This window comes from Macaca mulatta, chromosome 3 (assembly GCF_049350105.2).
Source record: "Macaca mulatta isolate MMU2019108-1 chromosome 3, T2T-MMU8v2.0, whole genome shotgun sequence".
NCBI lineage: Eukaryota > Metazoa > Chordata > Mammalia > Primates > Cercopithecidae > Macaca > Macaca mulatta.
In genome coordinates, this window is record NC_133408.1 from 47948056 (window position 1) to 47965902 (window position 17847).

The following is a 17847-nucleotide window of genomic DNA, read 5'->3' on the forward strand; positions in this document are numbered from 1 at the left end:
CTCAAAAAAAAAAAAAGGTCAATATAAGAGTCATAGTTTTAATTAGCATTTCCCTTATTACTAGTGAAACAGAACAGCTTTTCAGATGTTTGCTGGTTGTTTGTATCTTTTCCTCTGTGACTTATCTTTCTCAGTGATTTGCCAATAGGCATTTGCAGTCCTTTTTTATTTTTGACATGGAGTCTCACGATCTCGGCTCACTACAACCTCCACCTACCAAGTTCAAGCGATTCTCGTGCCTCAGCCTCCTGAGTAGCTGGGATTATGAGCATGTGCCACCACCGCTGGCTAATTTTTTGTATTTTTAGTAGAGATGGGGTTTTGCCATGTTGGCCAGGCTGGTCTTGAACTCCTGACCTCAAGTGATCCACCCACCTTGGTGTCCCAAATGCTGGGATTACAGGTGTGAGCCACCACATCTGGCCGTTTGCAGTCCTTCCTTCACCTAACTCTCCAGTTGCCACCGTTGCCAGTTATAGAATTTTAGGTTTGAAATGGTTTTCTGTTGGAATTCTGCAGACAATGTTCCGCTGCCTCTTAGACTCCATGGTTGCTATTGAAAAGCCAGATGCCATGTTGATTTCTGATCGTTGGTATATGACCTGTTATTGTCTGTCTGAAAGTGTTTCAGATCTTCTCTTCCCTGATAGTCTGAAATCCAGTGCTTCCATGGGTCTCTGTGTATTCATCACCCTGGATACCTTTTTAATCTAGAGACTTGTATATTTCAGTGCTGGATATTTTCTTGTGTGTTTTTCTTTTTAAAATAATAATTTCTTTTCCTTTGTTCTCTCTTTTTGAACTCCTTTTGTTTGAGGTTAGACTTTTGTTTGAGATTGATCCTCCAAACCTGTTTCCTTTTTGTTTCTTTCTCTTTTTTTTCCCCCTTCTCTCTAGTTTATTTCCCTCAATTTCAATCTACAATGCTTCTACTGGATGGTAAATTTCAACTCTTGTAGTTTTAATTTCCCAGAGCTTTTCTGTGTTTCTCTGTTCATTTTTCATGGCATCCTTGCAAGGATGCCAAGCTAAGGAGGCCAGGGGTGAATAAAAGGGGTCCAGGCTCCCAACTGTGCCCTTCTCCTCTCCCCTGGGAGCCACCACTGAGGTTCCTCATGGTTCCTCCAGTCTGGACTCTGCTGCTGCTGGTGGGGGCTGCCCATCTCAGGTAAGCTGGGCCCAGCGGGTAATGATAAACCAGGGTCAGTTGAGGGTGGCTGTAGGAATATGGAAGGGCAGAGCTGGAGAGGGTGAGCAGGCTAACTACAAAAGACCTGGAGAGAGGCCGGGCGCGGTGGCTCACACCTGTAATCCCAGCACTTTGGGAGGCTGAGGTGGGCGGATCACGAGGTCAGGAGATCAAGACCATGCTGGCCAACATGGTGAAATCCCGTCTCTACTAAAAATACAAAAAATTAGCCAGGTGTGGTGGTGCACACCTGTAGTCCCAGCTACTTTGGAGGCTGAGGCAGGAGAATCGCTTGAACCTGGGAGGCAGAGTTTGCAGTGAGCCGAGATCATGCCATTGCACTCCAGCCTGGGTGACAGAGTGAGACTCCATCTCAAAAAAAAAAAAAAAAAAAACCTGGAGAGGAAGGGGGAAACCCGGTGGGATGGAAATGGGTTGACCTTGACTGCTGACCAGGAAGGGGGAGAGCTGCACAGGCCCAGAGCCTGGAATTAAGGGGCAGGTTCTGGGAGCAGGACAGGGCTACAATGTGAGAAGGGACAGAGGAGGTGCAGAGCTGGAAGCCACATCTAAGGCTAGGAGAGAAGGATCGAGGGGTCAGGCCCTCAGGAAATGGACAAGACCTAGGGTGGACCCAGCTGATGAGGGAGACTTAAGTATGAGGCAGCAAAGAAATGACGGATGACAGGCCGGGCGTGGCGGCTCACCCCTGTAATCCCAGCACTTTGGGAAGCCGAGGCAGGTGGATCACCTGAGGTCAGGTGTTCGAGACCAGCCTGACCAACATGGTGAAACCCTGTCTGTACTAGCCATGTATGGTCGTGCATGCCTGTAATCCCAGCTACTGGGGAGTCTGAGGCAGGAGAGTCACTTGAACCCAGGAGGCAGAGATTGCAGTGAGCCGAAATTGCACCATTGCACTCCAGCCTGGGCAACAAGAGTGAAACTCCGTCTCAAAAAAAAAAAAAAAAAAAAAAAGAAATGATGGATGTCTTGGTGTCCTGCAGTGTGTTTGGGAGAATTTGAACAAGTAGAACTTCAACAACAAAAAACTGAGGTCTGAGCACAGTGGCTCCTACCTGTAATCCCAGCACTTTGGGAGGCCAAGGTGGGAGGATTGCATGAGATCAGGAGGTCATGGCCAGCCTGTGCAACATAGAAAGACCCCATCTCTATAAAAAATAGAAATAAATTAGCTGGGTGTGGTGGCATGCTCCTGTAGTCCCAGCTACTGGGGAGGTTGAGGTGGGAGGATTGCTGGAGCCCAGAGGTTTGAGGCTGCAGTGAGTTGTGATTGCACCACTGCACTCTAGCCTGAGTGCCGGGGAAAAGAAAAGAAAAGAAAAGAAAAAAAAAAGAAAAAAAGTCAAGTCACATACATTCACTGCATAAACACGGATCATCCTTACGTGACCACTCAGAAAGCTCATAGTTACTGAATGACTTATAATTCTTATAATTCTTTTAATTCTTGATAATGACAAGAGTTGCATTTTTGCTTTCTCCAAACCACCCCCAAGGAGAGAGAAGCCTCCGGACAAGAAGCTGGTTGTTCGCAGCTCTGGGAACAACTGTGAGTTGGAAACCAGGAGTGCTAAGATTCCTCCTCCCTCCTCTGAACCCACATTCTGCCACCAGAACGCCAGTGCCTGAGTTCCTAGCAGAAGCAGCCACCTCCAGTCCCCTCCGGGCATCAGCCAGGACTACAAAACGTGTCCCGCCAGACCAAGTCCAGCCCTCCAACCTCAGTTCATGTCCCCGACCTTGGCATTCTGTCCACTCTCCCAGACCCGAATTTCTCCTAAAAGATTCTTTCTTTCAAATCTCTGCTCTGGGCCGGGTGCTGTGGCTCACACCTGTAATTCCAACACTTAGGGAGGCCGAGGTGGGAGGATGGCTTGAGGCCAGGAGTTTGAGAGCAGCCTGGGCAACACAGTAAGACTCTATCTCTACAAAAAACAAACAATTTCTGCTCTGGACCCCAAGTCTTTGTGACAGCTTTCTTTTTATTTTCTTTTTTTGAGACGGAGTCTCCCTCTGTTGCTCAGGCGGGAGTGCAGTGGCGTGATCTTGGCCTCACTGCAAAGGTCACCTCCTGGGTTCAAGCGATTCTCTTGCCTCAGCCTCCCCAGTAGCTGGGACTACAGGTGTGCGCCACCACACCCGGCTGATTTCATGGCAGCTTTCTCTAAGCGTAGCAATCTTGCTACTTCCATCTCCCAGTGTGGTTCTGGGCCCTGCCCCTGTCCTCTCTGAAACCTCACAGTGACCCGTTCTTCCTAGACGTTCTCACCCAGTGTGATTTTGAGGATGACGCCAAACCCCTCTGTGACTGGTCCCAAGTGTCCGCAGATGATGGAGACTGGGTTCGAGCCAGCGGGCCCTCTCCCACCGGCACCACCGGGCCTCCCGGGGGGTACCCCAATGGAGGTAAGCGGCTACGGTTTCCGGGGGACCATGAGCAGGGAGGTGTCTGGGAGGCGGGGATGGCTAGATGGAGGGAGAAGGGAGGCAACCAGAACGGAGTGCCTGCGCTCTGAGAAGGGGATGGGTGGGGGCAGCCCTCGGAGGTGACTGGGCCTCAGGGTCCTGGGCTCTGCCTCCCCCAGAGGGCAGCTATCTGCATATGGAATCCAACAACTTCCACCGTGGGGGTGTGGCCCGCCTGCGCAGCCCCAACCTATGGGAGCAAGGCCCGCTCTGCGTGAACTTCGCCTACCACATGTTTGGGCTGTCTTGGGGCGCCCAGCTCAGGCTGCTGCTGCTCTCGGGTGAAGAGGGCCGCCGCCCCCACGTGCTCTGGAAACACCGGAACACCCAGAGACCCTCCTGGATGCCCACCACTGTCACTGTGCCCGCAGGGTTCACCCTGCCCACCCGAGTAAGGCCAGGGGCAAATTCTGGGACCTCGGGGGAAATCTGGGTGTCGGGGAGCCTGGGGGTGGGGATGTGGCAAAAAGGGATTGTGGGGGCCAAGCCATCTGAAATCAGGAAGGAAACTAGGAGCCAGGAGGCCTGGCTGAGGGGCTCATGGGGTTGGGTCCATTTATCCTCTTGCAGCTGATGTTTGAGGGAACACGGGGTAGCACTGCCTACCTGGACATTGCCCTGGATGCCCTCTCTATTCGCCGGGGCTCCTGCAATCGCGGTGAGTCCCTGTCCCTCCTCCTCCCACCGCCTGCCCTCGGACCCTTTTCTCTCTGCCCTTGCACAACTACCCAGGGTGGCAGGAGCAGTTCATGGACCAGGAGTCTAGCTGCTTCCCCTGCCTCTGCCCTCCACGCCAGAGGCAGAGATCACGCCACTGCACTCCAGACTGGGTGACAGAACAAGACTCTGCCTCAAAAAAAAAAAAAAAAAGATGAAAATGAAAGGTGCCAGAGAAAGGAGATGAGGAGCTGGCTGTACTGGGTCTGCCAGGTGGAGCTTGTAGGGCTTTGACTCTGGTAGCAGCCACGCTTAAAGAGAGGTCTCCTCCGCCCAGCACTGTGGCTCAGGCCTGTAATGCCAGCACCTTGGGAGGCCAAGGTGGGAGGATGGTGTGAGGCCAGGAGTTTGAGATCAGCCTGGGCAACATAGGGAGACCCCCATGTCTACAAAAGAATTTATTTATTTATCTATTTGAGACAGAATTTCACTCTTGTCACCCAGGCTGGATGCAGTGGCGTGATCTCGGCTCACTGCAACTTCCGCCTCTTGGGTTCAAATGATTCTCCTGCCTCAGTCTCCGAAGGAGCTGGGATTACAGGTGCCCACCACCATGCCTGGCTAATTTTTGTATGTTTAGTAGAGCTGGGGTTTCATTGTGTTGGCAAGGCTGTTCTAGAACTCTTGACCTCAGGTGATCTGCCCACCTCAGCCTCCCAAAATGCTGAGATTACAGGCTTAAGCCACCGCGCCTGGCCAAAAACTTTTTAAAAATTAGCCGCGTTGGCCGGGCACGGTGGCTCAAGCCTGTAATCTCAGCACTTTGGAAGGCCGAGATGGGCGGATCACGAGGTCAGGAAATTGAGACCATCCTGGCTAACATGGTGAAACCCCGTCTCTACTAAAAAATACAAAAAACTAGCCGGGTGAAGTGGCGGGTGCCTGTAGTCCCAGCTACTCGGAAGGCTGAGGCAGGAGAATGGCGTGAACCCGGGAGGCATAGCTTGCAGTGAGCTGAGATCCGGCCACTGCACTCCAGCCTGGGCGACAGAGCGAGACTCCGTCTAAAAAAAAAAAAAAAAAATTAGCTGGGCGTGGTGGTGCCACCTGTAGTCTTAGCTACTCAGGAGGCTGAGGTGGGAGGACTGCTTGAGTCCAGGAGTTCGAGGCTGCAGTGAGCTATGATTACACCACTGTACTGTTAGCCTGGGTGACAGAGACCCTGTCTCTAAAAAAGAAGAAAATATTATATCTTCCCTTCTTTCTTTCCTCTCAGTCTGTATGATGCAAACATGCAGCTTTGACATTCCAAATGACCTCTGTGACTGGACCTGGATCCCAACTGCCTCCGGGGCCAAGTGGACTCAGAAGAAAGGGTCGTCGGGAAAGCCAGGCGTGGGGCCTGATGGCGACTTCTCTAGCCCTGGTAGTGAGTAGCGGCCATGCTTCTGTCCGTTGACTTTCTGGGCACCACGCACCCTACTGTAATTGCCCTGGGACGGTCTGGCATGAACACCTACAGCTTCAAGCCTCTTATCAGCTCAAGTTTCACGCAGGAAGCTGATTTCAAGAACCCAGCCAGCCTCCCCCACCACCGCCCTACAAGCTCTACCTGGCACACCCAATACAGCCAGCTCCTCATCTCCTTTCTCTGGCACCTTTCATTTTTTTTTTTTTTTTTTTTTTTGAGACGGAGTCTCGCTCTGTCGCCCAGGCTGGAGTGCAGTGGCCAGATCTCAGCTCACTGCAAGCTCCGCCTCCCGGGTTCCCGCCATTCTCCTGACTCAGCCTCCCGAGTAGCTGGGACCACAGGCGCCGCCACCTCGCCCGGCTAATTTTTTGTGTTTTTAGTAGAGACGGGGTTTCGCCATGTTAGCCAGGATGGTCTTGATCTCCTGACCTTGTGATCCGCCCGTCTCGGCCTCCCAAAGTGCTGGGATTACAGGCTTGAGCCACCGCGCCCGGCCCCATTTTTTTTTTTTTTTTTTTGAGGCAGAGTCTCATTCTGTCACCCAGTCTGGAGTGCAGTGGCGTGATCTCTGCTCACTGCAACCTCTGCCTCCTAGGTTTAAGCAATTCTCCTGCCTCAACCTCCCAAGTAGCTGGGACTACAGGCATGCACCACCACACCCGGATAATTTTTGTAGTTTTTGTAGAGACAGGGTTTCACCATGTTGGCCAGGCTGGTCTCGAACTCCTGACCTCAAGTGATCCACCTGCCTCAGCCTCCCAAATGCTGGGATTACAGGCATGAGTCATTGCTTCTGGCCCCTTTCATTCTTCATTCATTCAAGAAATACTGAGCACCTACAATATGCCAGCTGCTGTCCTAGGCACTTGAGATACACCAGTGTACAAAACAGACAAGGAAGAGTAGGGTGGGGTAGTGGGGGACAGTTACCTAAACAAAGTAAATATAGTTATAAAGTGAGCAGTGCCACTGGGAAAATAAAAAGTTGAACAAGTTTGGAGCCAAGTGCACTGGCTCACGCCTGTAATCCCAGCACTTTGGGAGGTGGAGGCAGGCAGATCACCTGAGGTCAGGAGTTTGAGACCAGCCTGGCCAACATAGCAAAACCCTGTCTCTACTACAAATACAAAAAATTAGCTGGGCGTGGTGGTGTGCGCCTGTAATCCTGTAATCCCAGCTACTCGGGAGGCTGAAGTGGGAGAATTGCTTGAATCTGGGAGGCGGAGATAGTGCCACTGCACTCCAGCCTGGACAACAGAATGAGACTCCGTCTCAATAAAAATAAATAAGTAAATAAATAAATAAATAAGGCCTTAAGAAGCCCTGGCCCCACCTTTGCTGGAAGCCGGCCAGCCCTCTCTGCCACCCCTCAGCATTTTTAAATTATGTACTGTGGACTGTGCCCAGGAGCTTCAGTAAATGCTGGCTGGCCTTTTGGCTTTTTATTTTTCCTTTTTCTCCCTTTCCATTTCCATCTTGCTCGCTTCCTTATATTTTCTTCGCCTTTCACTTTTTTTTCCTCCCATTTCTCCTCTTCCGTTTCTCATAGGTCTCCTCGATTTTATTTTCTTTCTTTCTTTTTTTTTTTTTGGATACAGAGTCTCATTCTGTTGCCCAGTCTGTAGTGCGGTGGCGCCATCTCAGCTCACTGCAACCTCTGTCTCCGGAGTTCAAGCGATTCTCCTGACTCAGCCTCCCGAGTAGCTGGGATTACAGGTGCCCGCCACCACACTCGGCTAATTTTTGTATTTTTAGTAGAGACGGGGTTTCGCATGTTGGCCAGGCTGGTCTTGAACGCCGGACCTCAGGTGATCCACCCGCCTCGGCCTCCCAAAGTGCTGGGATTACAGGCGTGAGCCACTGCACTCAGCCGTGAGTTACCAATTATTTATTTATTTATTTCTGAGACAGAGTCTCCCTCTGTCTCCCAGGCTGGAGTACAGTGACTTGATCTCAGCTCACAGCAACCTCTACCGCCCAGGTTCAATTGATTCTCCTACTTCAGCCTCCTGAGTAACTGGGACTACAGGTGTGCGCCACTATGCCCAATTAATTTTTGTATTTTTAGTAGAGATGGGGTTTCCCTATTTGGTCAGGCTGGTCTCGAACTCCTGACCTCAGGTGATCCGCCCGCCTCAGTTTCCCAAAGTGCTGGGATTACAGGCGTGAGCCACTGCGCCAGCCCGTCTCCTTGATTTCTCTTTCACCATTTCCCCACTTCCTTTCCTTTCCCTTCCCTCTTCCTTCCCGGTTGTTTCCTTTCTCTCCTTCCTCCTGCCCATTCCCGCCATTCCAGCCTCTTCGTCGCCGCTCAGGATCACACCTTCCGCAGGAGTGAGCGCGCACCAGGCAGGACCGAGCGCGCGCCAGGCGTGACTCCCTGGGACTCGGGCGCGAGCACGCACGCGAGCGCGCTCCCCACGAGTTGGCTGCCGCTTATATTTTCCTCTTCGCTACCAGTTGCGTCACCTAGCGAGGTCCACGCTGATTGGCTGTCTGAGCTGGGGGCCGAGGTGGTGTTGGGTGAGAGGGGGTTTGCCGCTTGCTGGTCTGTGTCAGAGCCGCTGTGACTCTCACCAGTTTGTGTGAATAGGTTATGTCCAGCGGGTAAAGAAAAGGAAGAGGCAACCAGGTGTAGTGGCTCAAGCCTGTACTTGAGCACTTTGGGAGGCCAAGGCAGGAGGATTGCTTGAGGCCAGGAGACCAAGACCCGCCTGGGCAACATAGTGAGACCCCATCTCTTAAAAAAAAAATTAGCTGGGCATAGTGGTGTGCACCTGGAGTCCCAGCTACTCGGGAGGCTGTGGCAAGAGGATTGCTTGAGCCCAGGAGTTTGAGACCTATGCCACTACACTTTAGCCTGGACAACAGAGCCATACCCTGTCTCAGAAAAGAAAAAAGAAAAAAAGGAACAGGCTATGACTCTAGTGGACCTTAAGAGTTAGCACCCAGGCCAGACGTGATGGCTCATGACTGTAATCCCTTGGGAAGCCAAGGTGGGTGGATCATTTGAGCCTAGGAGTTCAAGACCAGCCTGGGCAATGTGGGGAAAGCCCATCTTAAAAAAAAAAAAATAGAAAAATTAGCAGGGCTTGGTGGCGCACACCTGTAGTCCCAGCTACTTAAGGAGGCTGAGGTGGGAGGACCACCTGAGCCCGGGGAGGTTGAGTCTGCAGTGAACCATGAGAGCCATGATTGCGCCACTGCACTCCAGCCTGGGCAACAGAGTGAGACTGTCTCAAAAACAAAAACAAAACAACAACAACAACAAAAAAGAGTTAACACCCAAAGGACAAAGTTCTAGTTGCTGCTTTGGAGAAGGTGTCTGGCATTTCCCATGGCAGCGCCGGGTCCTTACCCAGCCCAAGTATTTCTGGGAAAGTCAAAGACCTCAGTCAGTTGGCATAGGACTACATTGGCACTGCCTGATTCCAGGCTGCTGTTGGGGCTCCCCAGGGACAAGTCCCCAGCCTCCTCAGAGCCCTATCTCTGCTGCCATCTTCCCTCAATTCCATCCACCTCAATTCCCTGGCCTTTTGCTTCACAGGTGGCCACTACATGCTCCTGGACCCCAAGAATGCAAGACCCGGGCAAAAAGCCGTCCTTCTGAGTCCCGTGAGCCCGTCCTCCGGCTGTCTGAGCTTTTCCTTCCACTACGTCCTCCGGGGCCAGTCTCCTGGTGCAGCCCTCCACGTTTATGCTTCTGTCTTGGGTTAGAGTGGAGAATTCACGGGATTTACACTGACTGGGCGCATCTCCCAGGGTTGGCTTGATGGGGAAACATGGGGCATCCCTCAGGGTCTAGGGAGGTCTGGAATATGTGTGAGATTATTCCATGAAGTGGAAATCATGGCTGGGAGGGCTCTTTGGGAGGCCGAGGCAGGCAGATCACGAGATCAGGAGATCGAGACCATCCTGGCCAACATGGTGAAACCCTGTCTCTACTAAAAATACAAAAATTAGCTGCCTGTAGTCCCAGCTACACAGGAGGCTGAGGCAGGAGAATCGCTTGAACCCGGGAGGCGGAGGTTGCAGTGAGCTGAGATCGTGCCACTGTACTCCAGCCTGGCGACAGAGTGAGACTCCATCTCAAATAAAAAAGAAGGTTGTGCTGGCCTGGCACGGTGACTTACGCCTGTAATCCTGCACTTTGGGAGGCTGAGGCTGGTGGATCACTTGAGGTCAGGAGTTTGAGACCAGCCTGGCCAACATAGAGAAACCTTGTCTCTACTAAAAGTACAAAAATTAACCAGGTGTTGTGGCACACGCCTGTAATCTCAGCTACTCAAGAGGCTGAGGTAAGAGAATCGCTTGAACCTAGGAGACTGAAGTTGCAGTGAGCCAGGATAGTGCCACTGCACTCCGGCCTGGGCAACAGAGCAAGACTCCATCTCAAAAAATAATAATGATAAATAAATAAAATAAAAAAGAAGATTGTGCTTTCATTTGGCGGTAATGGTCCCCAACTATACCCTCTGCTCCTCATCCTCCTGGGTATAGTTCAAAGTCATTTCCCAGTCCCCTTAAGCTCACTTCTCCCTCCGATTCCTTTCACTACAGGGAGCATCCGGAAACACACTCTCTTCTCAGGACAACCTGGGCCCAACTGGCAGGCTGTTTCTGTCAATTACACAGCCGTGGGACGGATACAGGTACAGAGAAGCAAGGGGTCAGGTCCTTGCACATGGTAGGCACACCCAATGTTGAAATAAATTGAGGGGGCGTGGTGCTGTGGCGCATGCCTGTATTCCCAATACTTTGGGAGGCTGAGGAGGGAGGATTGCTTCAGGACAGGAGTTCAAGACCAGCCTGGGCAACATAGCAAGACCCCATCTCTACAAAAAAATACAAAAATTAGGTGGGCATACTCGGGAAGCTGAGGTGGGAGGATCATTTGAGCCCTGGAGATCAAGGTTGCAGTGAGCTATGATCGCACCACTGTGCTCCAGCCTGGAAAAGAGAGCAAGACCCTGTCTGGGGAAAAAAAAAAATGAGGCTGGGTGTGGTGGCTCAAGCCTGTAATCCCAGCACTTTGGGAGGCCGAGAATGGTGGATCACGAGGTCAGGAGATCGAGACCATCCTGGCTAACACGGTGAAACCCCGTCTCTACTAAAAAATACAAAAAACTAGCCAGGCGAGGTGGCGGGCACCTGTAGTCCCAGCTACTCGGGAGGCTGAGGCAGGAGAATGGCTTAAACCTGGAAGGCGGAGCTTGCAGTGAGCTGAGATCCGGCCACTGCACTCCAGCCTGGGCGACAGAGCGAGACTCCGTCTCAAAAAAAAAAAAAAAAAAAAAAGAAATGAATTGAGGGTCTGGGACAGGGAGTAGGGATTCTGGGTCGTGGAATGGAGCCGAGTCAAATCAGGGGCTTAGGGGTATGGGCTGTGTGCTCACTCCCAGCCCATCTCCCTTTTTCTCCAGTTCACCGTGGTGGGCGTTTTTGGAAAGACCCCAGAGCCAGCTGTGGCAGTCGATGCAACCAGCATTGCTCCTTGTGGGGGTGAGAACAGGCCCTGGGAGGCCCGGATCTCTCAGAATCCGGGGTGGGCTGGGAGAGGGCTGGAGAGCATCACTCAACTTTCTTAAATATCCTATTTTGATCCCCCAGAGGGCTTTCCTCAGTGTGACTTTGAAGACAACGCCCATCCCTTCTGTGACTGGGTCCAGACTTCCGGGGATGGTGGACACTGGGCTGTCGGACATAAAAATGGACCCGTCCACGGCATGGGTCCCGTGGGAGGTTTCCCTAATGCAGGTGAGGAGATTGAAGAGCGCTCGCGCCAAGGAATCACTCAGTCTGCTCCCAGGTAGTGGGCTGGCTGCTGTGACTGGTGGGAGAAGCTGTTTCGGGCGGGGGAAGATCAGGCCACAGGTGTTTATTCGGAAGTTGCCATGGTACCGGAACTGTGGAGATAGCAGAGTAACTTAAAGATTCTCAGGGCGGGGGGATCACTGAAATCCTAAGAAAACCCGGGCAATCTCACTTCATGGAGCCCAAGGCTTCAAAACCCACCACCTCATTTTCAGTCTAGACATTTATGAGTGGCTCATGCCTGCAATTCCAGCACTTTGGGAGGCTGAGGCGGGAGGATTGCTTGGGCCCAGGAGTTTGAGCTCAGCCTGGGCAACATAGTGAGAACCCCATCTTTAGAAAAAAAAAAAAATATATATATATATATATATATATTTTAAATTAGCCAGATGTGGTGGCGTGTGCTTGTAGTCCCACTTACTTGCAAGGGGTGGGAGGATCGCTTGAGCTCAGGAGTCGAGGCTGCAGTGAGCTGTGATTGAACCAGTGCGCTCCAGCCTGGGCAACAGAGTGAGACCTTGTCTCTAAAAAATAAAAATAAAAAAATAGGCCAGGCATGGTGGCTCACACCTTTAATTCCAGCACTTTGGGAAGCCGAGGCAGGTTGATCACTTGAGGTCAGGAGTTCGAGACCAGCCTGGGCAACATGGTGAAACCCTGACTCTACTAAAAATATATAAAAATTAGCCGGGAGTGGTGGTGTGCACCTGTAGTCCCAGCTACTCAGGAGGCTGATGCAGGAGAACTGCCTGACCCCAGGAGGTAGAGACTGCAGTGAGCTGAGATCACACCACTGCATTCCAATCAGGGCAACAGAGTGAGATTCTGTCTTACAAAAATATAAAAAGAAATAATTTTTTAAAACGACAATAATGAGGGCAGGGTGCAGTGGCTCACACATGTAATCCCAGTGCTTTGGGAGGCTGAGGCGGGTGGATCACTTGAGGCCAGGAGTTTGAGACTAGCCTGGCCAACATGGTGAAACCCCACCTCTACCAAAAACACAAAAATTAGCCAGACATGGTGGTGCACACTTGTAATCCCAGCTACTTGGGAGGCTGAGGCAGGAGGATCGCTTGAACCTGGGAGGTGGAGGTTGTAGTGAGCTGAGATCGTATCACTGCACTCCAGCCTGGGTAACAGCCTGGGTAACACACACACACACACACACACACACACACACACACACACACACACACGCGACATTAATGAATGTAATCTAGGTTGCTGGTTTGCTTCTCTGTTTTTTTTTTTTTTGAGATGGAGTCTTACTCTGTCACCAGGCTGGAGTGCAGGTGTGATCTCGGCTCATTGCAACCTCCACCTCCCGGGTTCAAGTGATTCTCCTGCCTCAGCCTCCCGAGTAGCTGGGATTACAGGCACACACCACCACACCTGGCTAATTTTTGTATTTTTAGTAGAGACGGGTTTTACCATGTTGGGCAGGATGGTCTTGATCTCTTGACCTTGTGATCGGCTGGCCTCGGCCTCCCAAAGTGCTGGGATTACAGGTGTGAGCCACTGTGCATGGCCGCTTTTCCCTTTCTTTGTGACCCCACCTTCTTTAGTTAGATGTCTAAAATGAGCAGAAAAAATAATGCTATGACCTGGGGAATTTGAGTGTTTGCTCAGATCCCTGTTCAGAAAGCAAAGCTTCGCTAAAGCAGCAGTTGGTATGTCCTGTGCAGGCTTCTTATCTTGCCTGTTCCCTTCCTTTGCCCAGGGAGTCACTATATCTACCTTGAGGCTGACAAGTTCTCCCAGGCAGGGCAGTCGGCCAGACTGGTGAGCCGGCCCTTCTGCGCCCCGGGTGACATCTGCGTGGAGTTCGCGTACCACATGTATGGCCTTGGGGAGGGTACTATGCTCGAACTCCTCCTGGGAAGTCCTGCGGGGAGCCCTCTGATTCCTCTCTGGAAACGCCTGGGGTCTCAGCGCCCTTACTGGCAGAACGCCTCCGTCACCATCCCCTCAGGACACCAACAGCCCATGCAGGTGAGAGACAGAGGCGGGGGTCCTGTCTGTGTGGGGTGAGAGGGCCAATGCCTGGGATCTGGGGGCGCCACCAGTGCTGAAGAGGTGGAGAACTGGAAAGAGAGCCAAGAAAAGGGGAACTTCATGTTACGGAAAGTGAGAAAGGGGCCGGGACAGGGCTGGACCGTTGAGGCTGGAACAAGGTGACATTTTGACAGAGGACAGACTCTATGCCCAGCGGAATCACAGAGTTGCTGGAGATTCATTTTTGTTTCTCTCTCCATCTTTCTCCCTTGTCGCCTTCAGCTGATTTTCAAGGCCATCCGGGGCAGCAACATGGCCTTTGTGGTTGCTATGGGTTTCATCTTGATCAATCCTGGGACTTGTCCAGGTAAGACTAAAGCCCAGGCTCCAGGAAGGGGGCAGTGCCCTGAGATCACCATTCCCCAGGGTTCTCTCTATGACCTGCTTAAAATGCAGGTCCTGGCCGGGTGCGGTGGCTCAAGCCTGTAATCCTAGCACTTTGGGAGGCCAAGACGGGCGGATCACGAGGTCAGGAGATCGAGACCATCCTGGCTAACACGGTGAAACCCTGCCTCTACTAAAAAATATAAAAAACTAGCCAGGCGAGGTGGCGGGCGCCTATAGTCCCAGCTACTCGGGAGGCTGAGGCAGGAGAATGGCGTGAACCCGGGAGGCGGAGCTTGCAGCGAGCTGAGATCCGGCCACTGCACTCCAGCCTGGGCGACACAGCGAGACTCCGTCTCAAAAAAAAAAAAAAAAAAAAAAAAAATGCGGGTCCTCCCTGGAGCCCGAATTCTCACCCAGCTGGCTTTATTTTCCATCTTCTACCCACCTCTCCTTCCCCTGCACTTCAAGATGTTTGCCTGGGTGAATGTGGCTTAGATACCATGGATTTTGGGGGCTGGATCCAGAACTCCTTCCTTCCCCTGCAATCTTGAAGGCCAGACCCATATCCTATTCATTTTTGCTTTTCTCGTACCTGGCACAATAGCTGACATATATTACTGTTTGTTGAGTGAATAAAGGTTGGGGGTTGGGAGTAGAAAGAAAGGTGTAAATAAGTCGCCCATTGGAGCCCACTCCAATTAGATGGTAGTGAAGAGGGTGGTGGTATGGTTTTGACTAAACTCCAGGGATTCTTTTTTTTTTTCTTTTCAGTAAAAATGCTACCAGAGCTTCCTCCCATATCTCCAGTTTCTTCCACTGGCCCTTCTGAAACCACCGGCCTCACAGAAAACCCTACAGTTTCCATAGAAAAACCCACCGTCACCACAGAAAAGCCCACAGTCCCCAAAGAAAAGCCCACCATTCCTGCAGAAAAACCCACCATCCCTACCGAAGAGCCCTCTTTCGCCACAGAAAAACCCACCATCCTCACAGAAGAGCCCACCATTCCCACAGAAAAACCCACCACTCCCTCAGAAAGACCCACCATCCCTACCGAAGAGCCCTCTTTCCCCACAGAAAAACCCACCATCCCCACAGAAGAGCCCACCATTCCCACAGAAAAGCCCACCATTTCCACAGAAGAGCCCACCATTCCCACAGAAAAGCCCACCATTTCCACAGAAAAGCCCACCGTCCCCGCAGAAGAGCCCACTACCACCACTGAGGAGACCACCATCTCCACAGAAGAGGCTGCCATCCCCACAGAAAAACCCACTGTCCCCATGGAAAAACCCACTATCCCCACTGAAGAAACCACCACCTCCATTGAAGAGACTACCATCTCCGTAGAAAAACCCACCATCCCCACAGAAAAACCCACTATCCCCACGGAAAAACCCACCATCCCCACGGAAAAACCCACCATCTCCATTGAAGAGACTACCATCTCCACAGAAAAACCCACCATCTCCACAGAAAAACCCACCATCCCCACGGAAAAATCCACCATTCCCACAGAAAAACCCACCATCCCCACGGAAAAACCCACCATCTCCACAGAAAAACCCACCATCCCCACAGAAAAACCCACCATCCCCATTGAAGAGACTATCATCTCCACAGAAAAACCCACCATCCCCACAGAAAAACCCATCCCCACAGAAAAATCCACCATCTCCACAGAAAAACCCACCATCCCCATTGAAGAGACTATCATCTCCACAGAAAAACCCACCATCCCCATTGAAGAGACTATCATCTCCACAGAAAAACCCACCATCCCCACAGAAAAACCCACCATCTCCACAGAAAAACCCACCATTCCCATTGAAGAGACTATCATCTCCACAGAAAAACCCACCATCCCCACAGAAAAACCCACCATCCCCACAGAAAAACCCACCATTCCCACGGAAAAGCCCACCATCCCCACGGAGAAACCCACCATCCCCACGGAAAAAACCACCATCTTCCCAGAAAAACCCACCATCCCCACAGAAAAACCTACCATCCCCACAGAGAAGCTCACAGCCCTGAGGCCACCCCATCCCAGTCCCACAGCCACTGGGGTGGCAGCCTTGGTGATGTCTCCACATGCTCCAAGTGCCGCTATGACCAGTGTGATCCTGAGCACTAACACAACCCCCAGACCCAATACAGGTATGAGGTGGATGGAGCATGGGCCAAGGCTGAATGTGAGAGAGAGTGACTAGGAGAGAGTCAGGGAAAGGGATGCTTCTGGTAGAAAGCTTCTAGTTGCTTCTAGATGCTTCTAGTGCTCTCAGGGCAGAGCTGAAGCAGTCCATGGTGACTTCAGAGGAAATGGGGAGGACTGCCCAGAGTGAGAGGGACGGCAGGGCTGGAGTGGGTGGGGGTGTCAGGACCCAGCCACGAGGCTTCCTTCTCCTTGTTTGTTATTGAGATATAATCCATATATCATAAAATTCACCCTTTTAAAGTGTACAATTCTAGGCGGGGCATGGTGGCTCACACCTATAATCCCAGCACTTTGGGGGGCCAAGGCAGGAGAGTTGCTTGAGCACAGGAGTTCGAGACCAGCCTAGGCAACATACATAGCAAGAGCCTGTCTCCACTTTAAAATGGAAAAAAAAATAAAAATAAAAAAATTAGCTGGGTGTGGTGGTGCACACCTGTAGTCCCAGCAACTCGGGAGGCTGAGGTGGGAGGATCGCTTGAGTCTGGGAGGTTGAGGCTGTAGCAAGCCATGACTGGGTCACTGTACTTTAGCCTGGGCAACAGAACGAGACCCCATCTTAAAAAAAAAAAAAAAAAAAAAAGCAAAAGCAATTCTATGGTTTCTAGTGTATTCCCAAGGTTGTGCAACCATTATCACTTTCTTTTTTTTTTTTTTTTTTTTTTTTTTGAGACGGAGTCTCGCTCTGTCACCCAGGCTGGAGTGCAGTGGCACTATCTCGGCTCACTGCAAACTCCGCCTCCCGGGTTTACGCCATTCTCCTGCCTCAGCCTCCCAAGTAGCTGGGACTACAGGCGCCCGCCACCTCGCCCGGCTAATTTTTTTGTATTTTTAGTAGAGACGGGGTTTCATTGTGTTAGCCAGGATGGTCTCGATCTCCTGACCTCGTGATCCGCCCGTCTCGGCCTCCCAAAGTGCTGGGATTACAGGCTTGAGCCACCGCGCCCGGCCCCCCATTATCACTTTCTAATCCAGACATTTTCATCACTCCAAAAAGGAACCCTGTACCTATTAGCAGTCCTCACTCCACCTTCCCCCAGCCCCTGGCAACCACAAATTTCTTTCCTTTATCCATGGATTTGCCAGTTCTGGACAGTTCATACAAATGGAATCATGCAGTATGTGAACCTTTATGTTTAGCTTCTTTCACTGAGTGTAATGTTTTCCGGGCCATCCATACTGTAGCATGCATCAGGACTTCATTCCTTTAAAAAAAGTATTTCTTATTGTTTATATTTTTGAGACAGGGTCTCGCTCTGTCACGCAGGCTGGAGTGCAGTGGCGTGATCTCGGCTCACTGCAACCTCTGCAACCTCCGCCTCTGGGGCTCAAGCAACTATCCTGTTTCAGTCTCCTGAGTAGCTGGGGCCACAGGCCTGCACCACCAGGACTGGCTAATTTTTGTATTTTTAGTAGAAACGGGGTTTCACCATGGTGGCCAGGCTGGTCTTGACCTCCCAAAGTCCTGGGATTACAGGGGTGTAATCTTGTAATTACACTTCAGTCTCGGCCTCCCAAAGTCTTGGGATTATAGGGGTGAGCCACTGTGTCCGGCTCTAGGGTTTCACCCTGTTGGCCAGGCTGTTCTTGAACTCCTGGCCTCAAGTGATTCACCTGCCTTGGCTT

At 51.5% G+C, this 17847-nt stretch overlaps 1 protein-coding gene across 1 annotated transcript in view; it reads left to right on the forward strand.

Annotated features, from left to right (window-relative positions):
* Positions 1-1115: 1115 nt before the first annotated feature.
* ZAN (zonadhesin) overlaps positions 1116-17847 on the forward strand; it is a 61027-nt gene continuing 44295 nt past the window's right edge. Inside the window, 13 exon segments of the mRNA XM_077996429.1 lie at positions 1116-1168; positions 2710-2762; positions 3473-3619; positions 3799-4070; positions 4250-4337; positions 5613-5765; positions 9355-9519; positions 10368-10459; positions 11231-11309; positions 11418-11564; positions 13345-13616; positions 13902-13986; positions 14778-16166. Of these exon segments, the coding sequence (XP_077852555.1) occupies positions 1116-1168; positions 2710-2762; positions 3473-3619; positions 3799-4070; positions 4250-4337; positions 5613-5765; positions 9355-9519; positions 10368-10459; positions 11231-11309; positions 11418-11564; positions 13345-13616; positions 13902-13986; positions 14778-16166 (2995 nt within the window).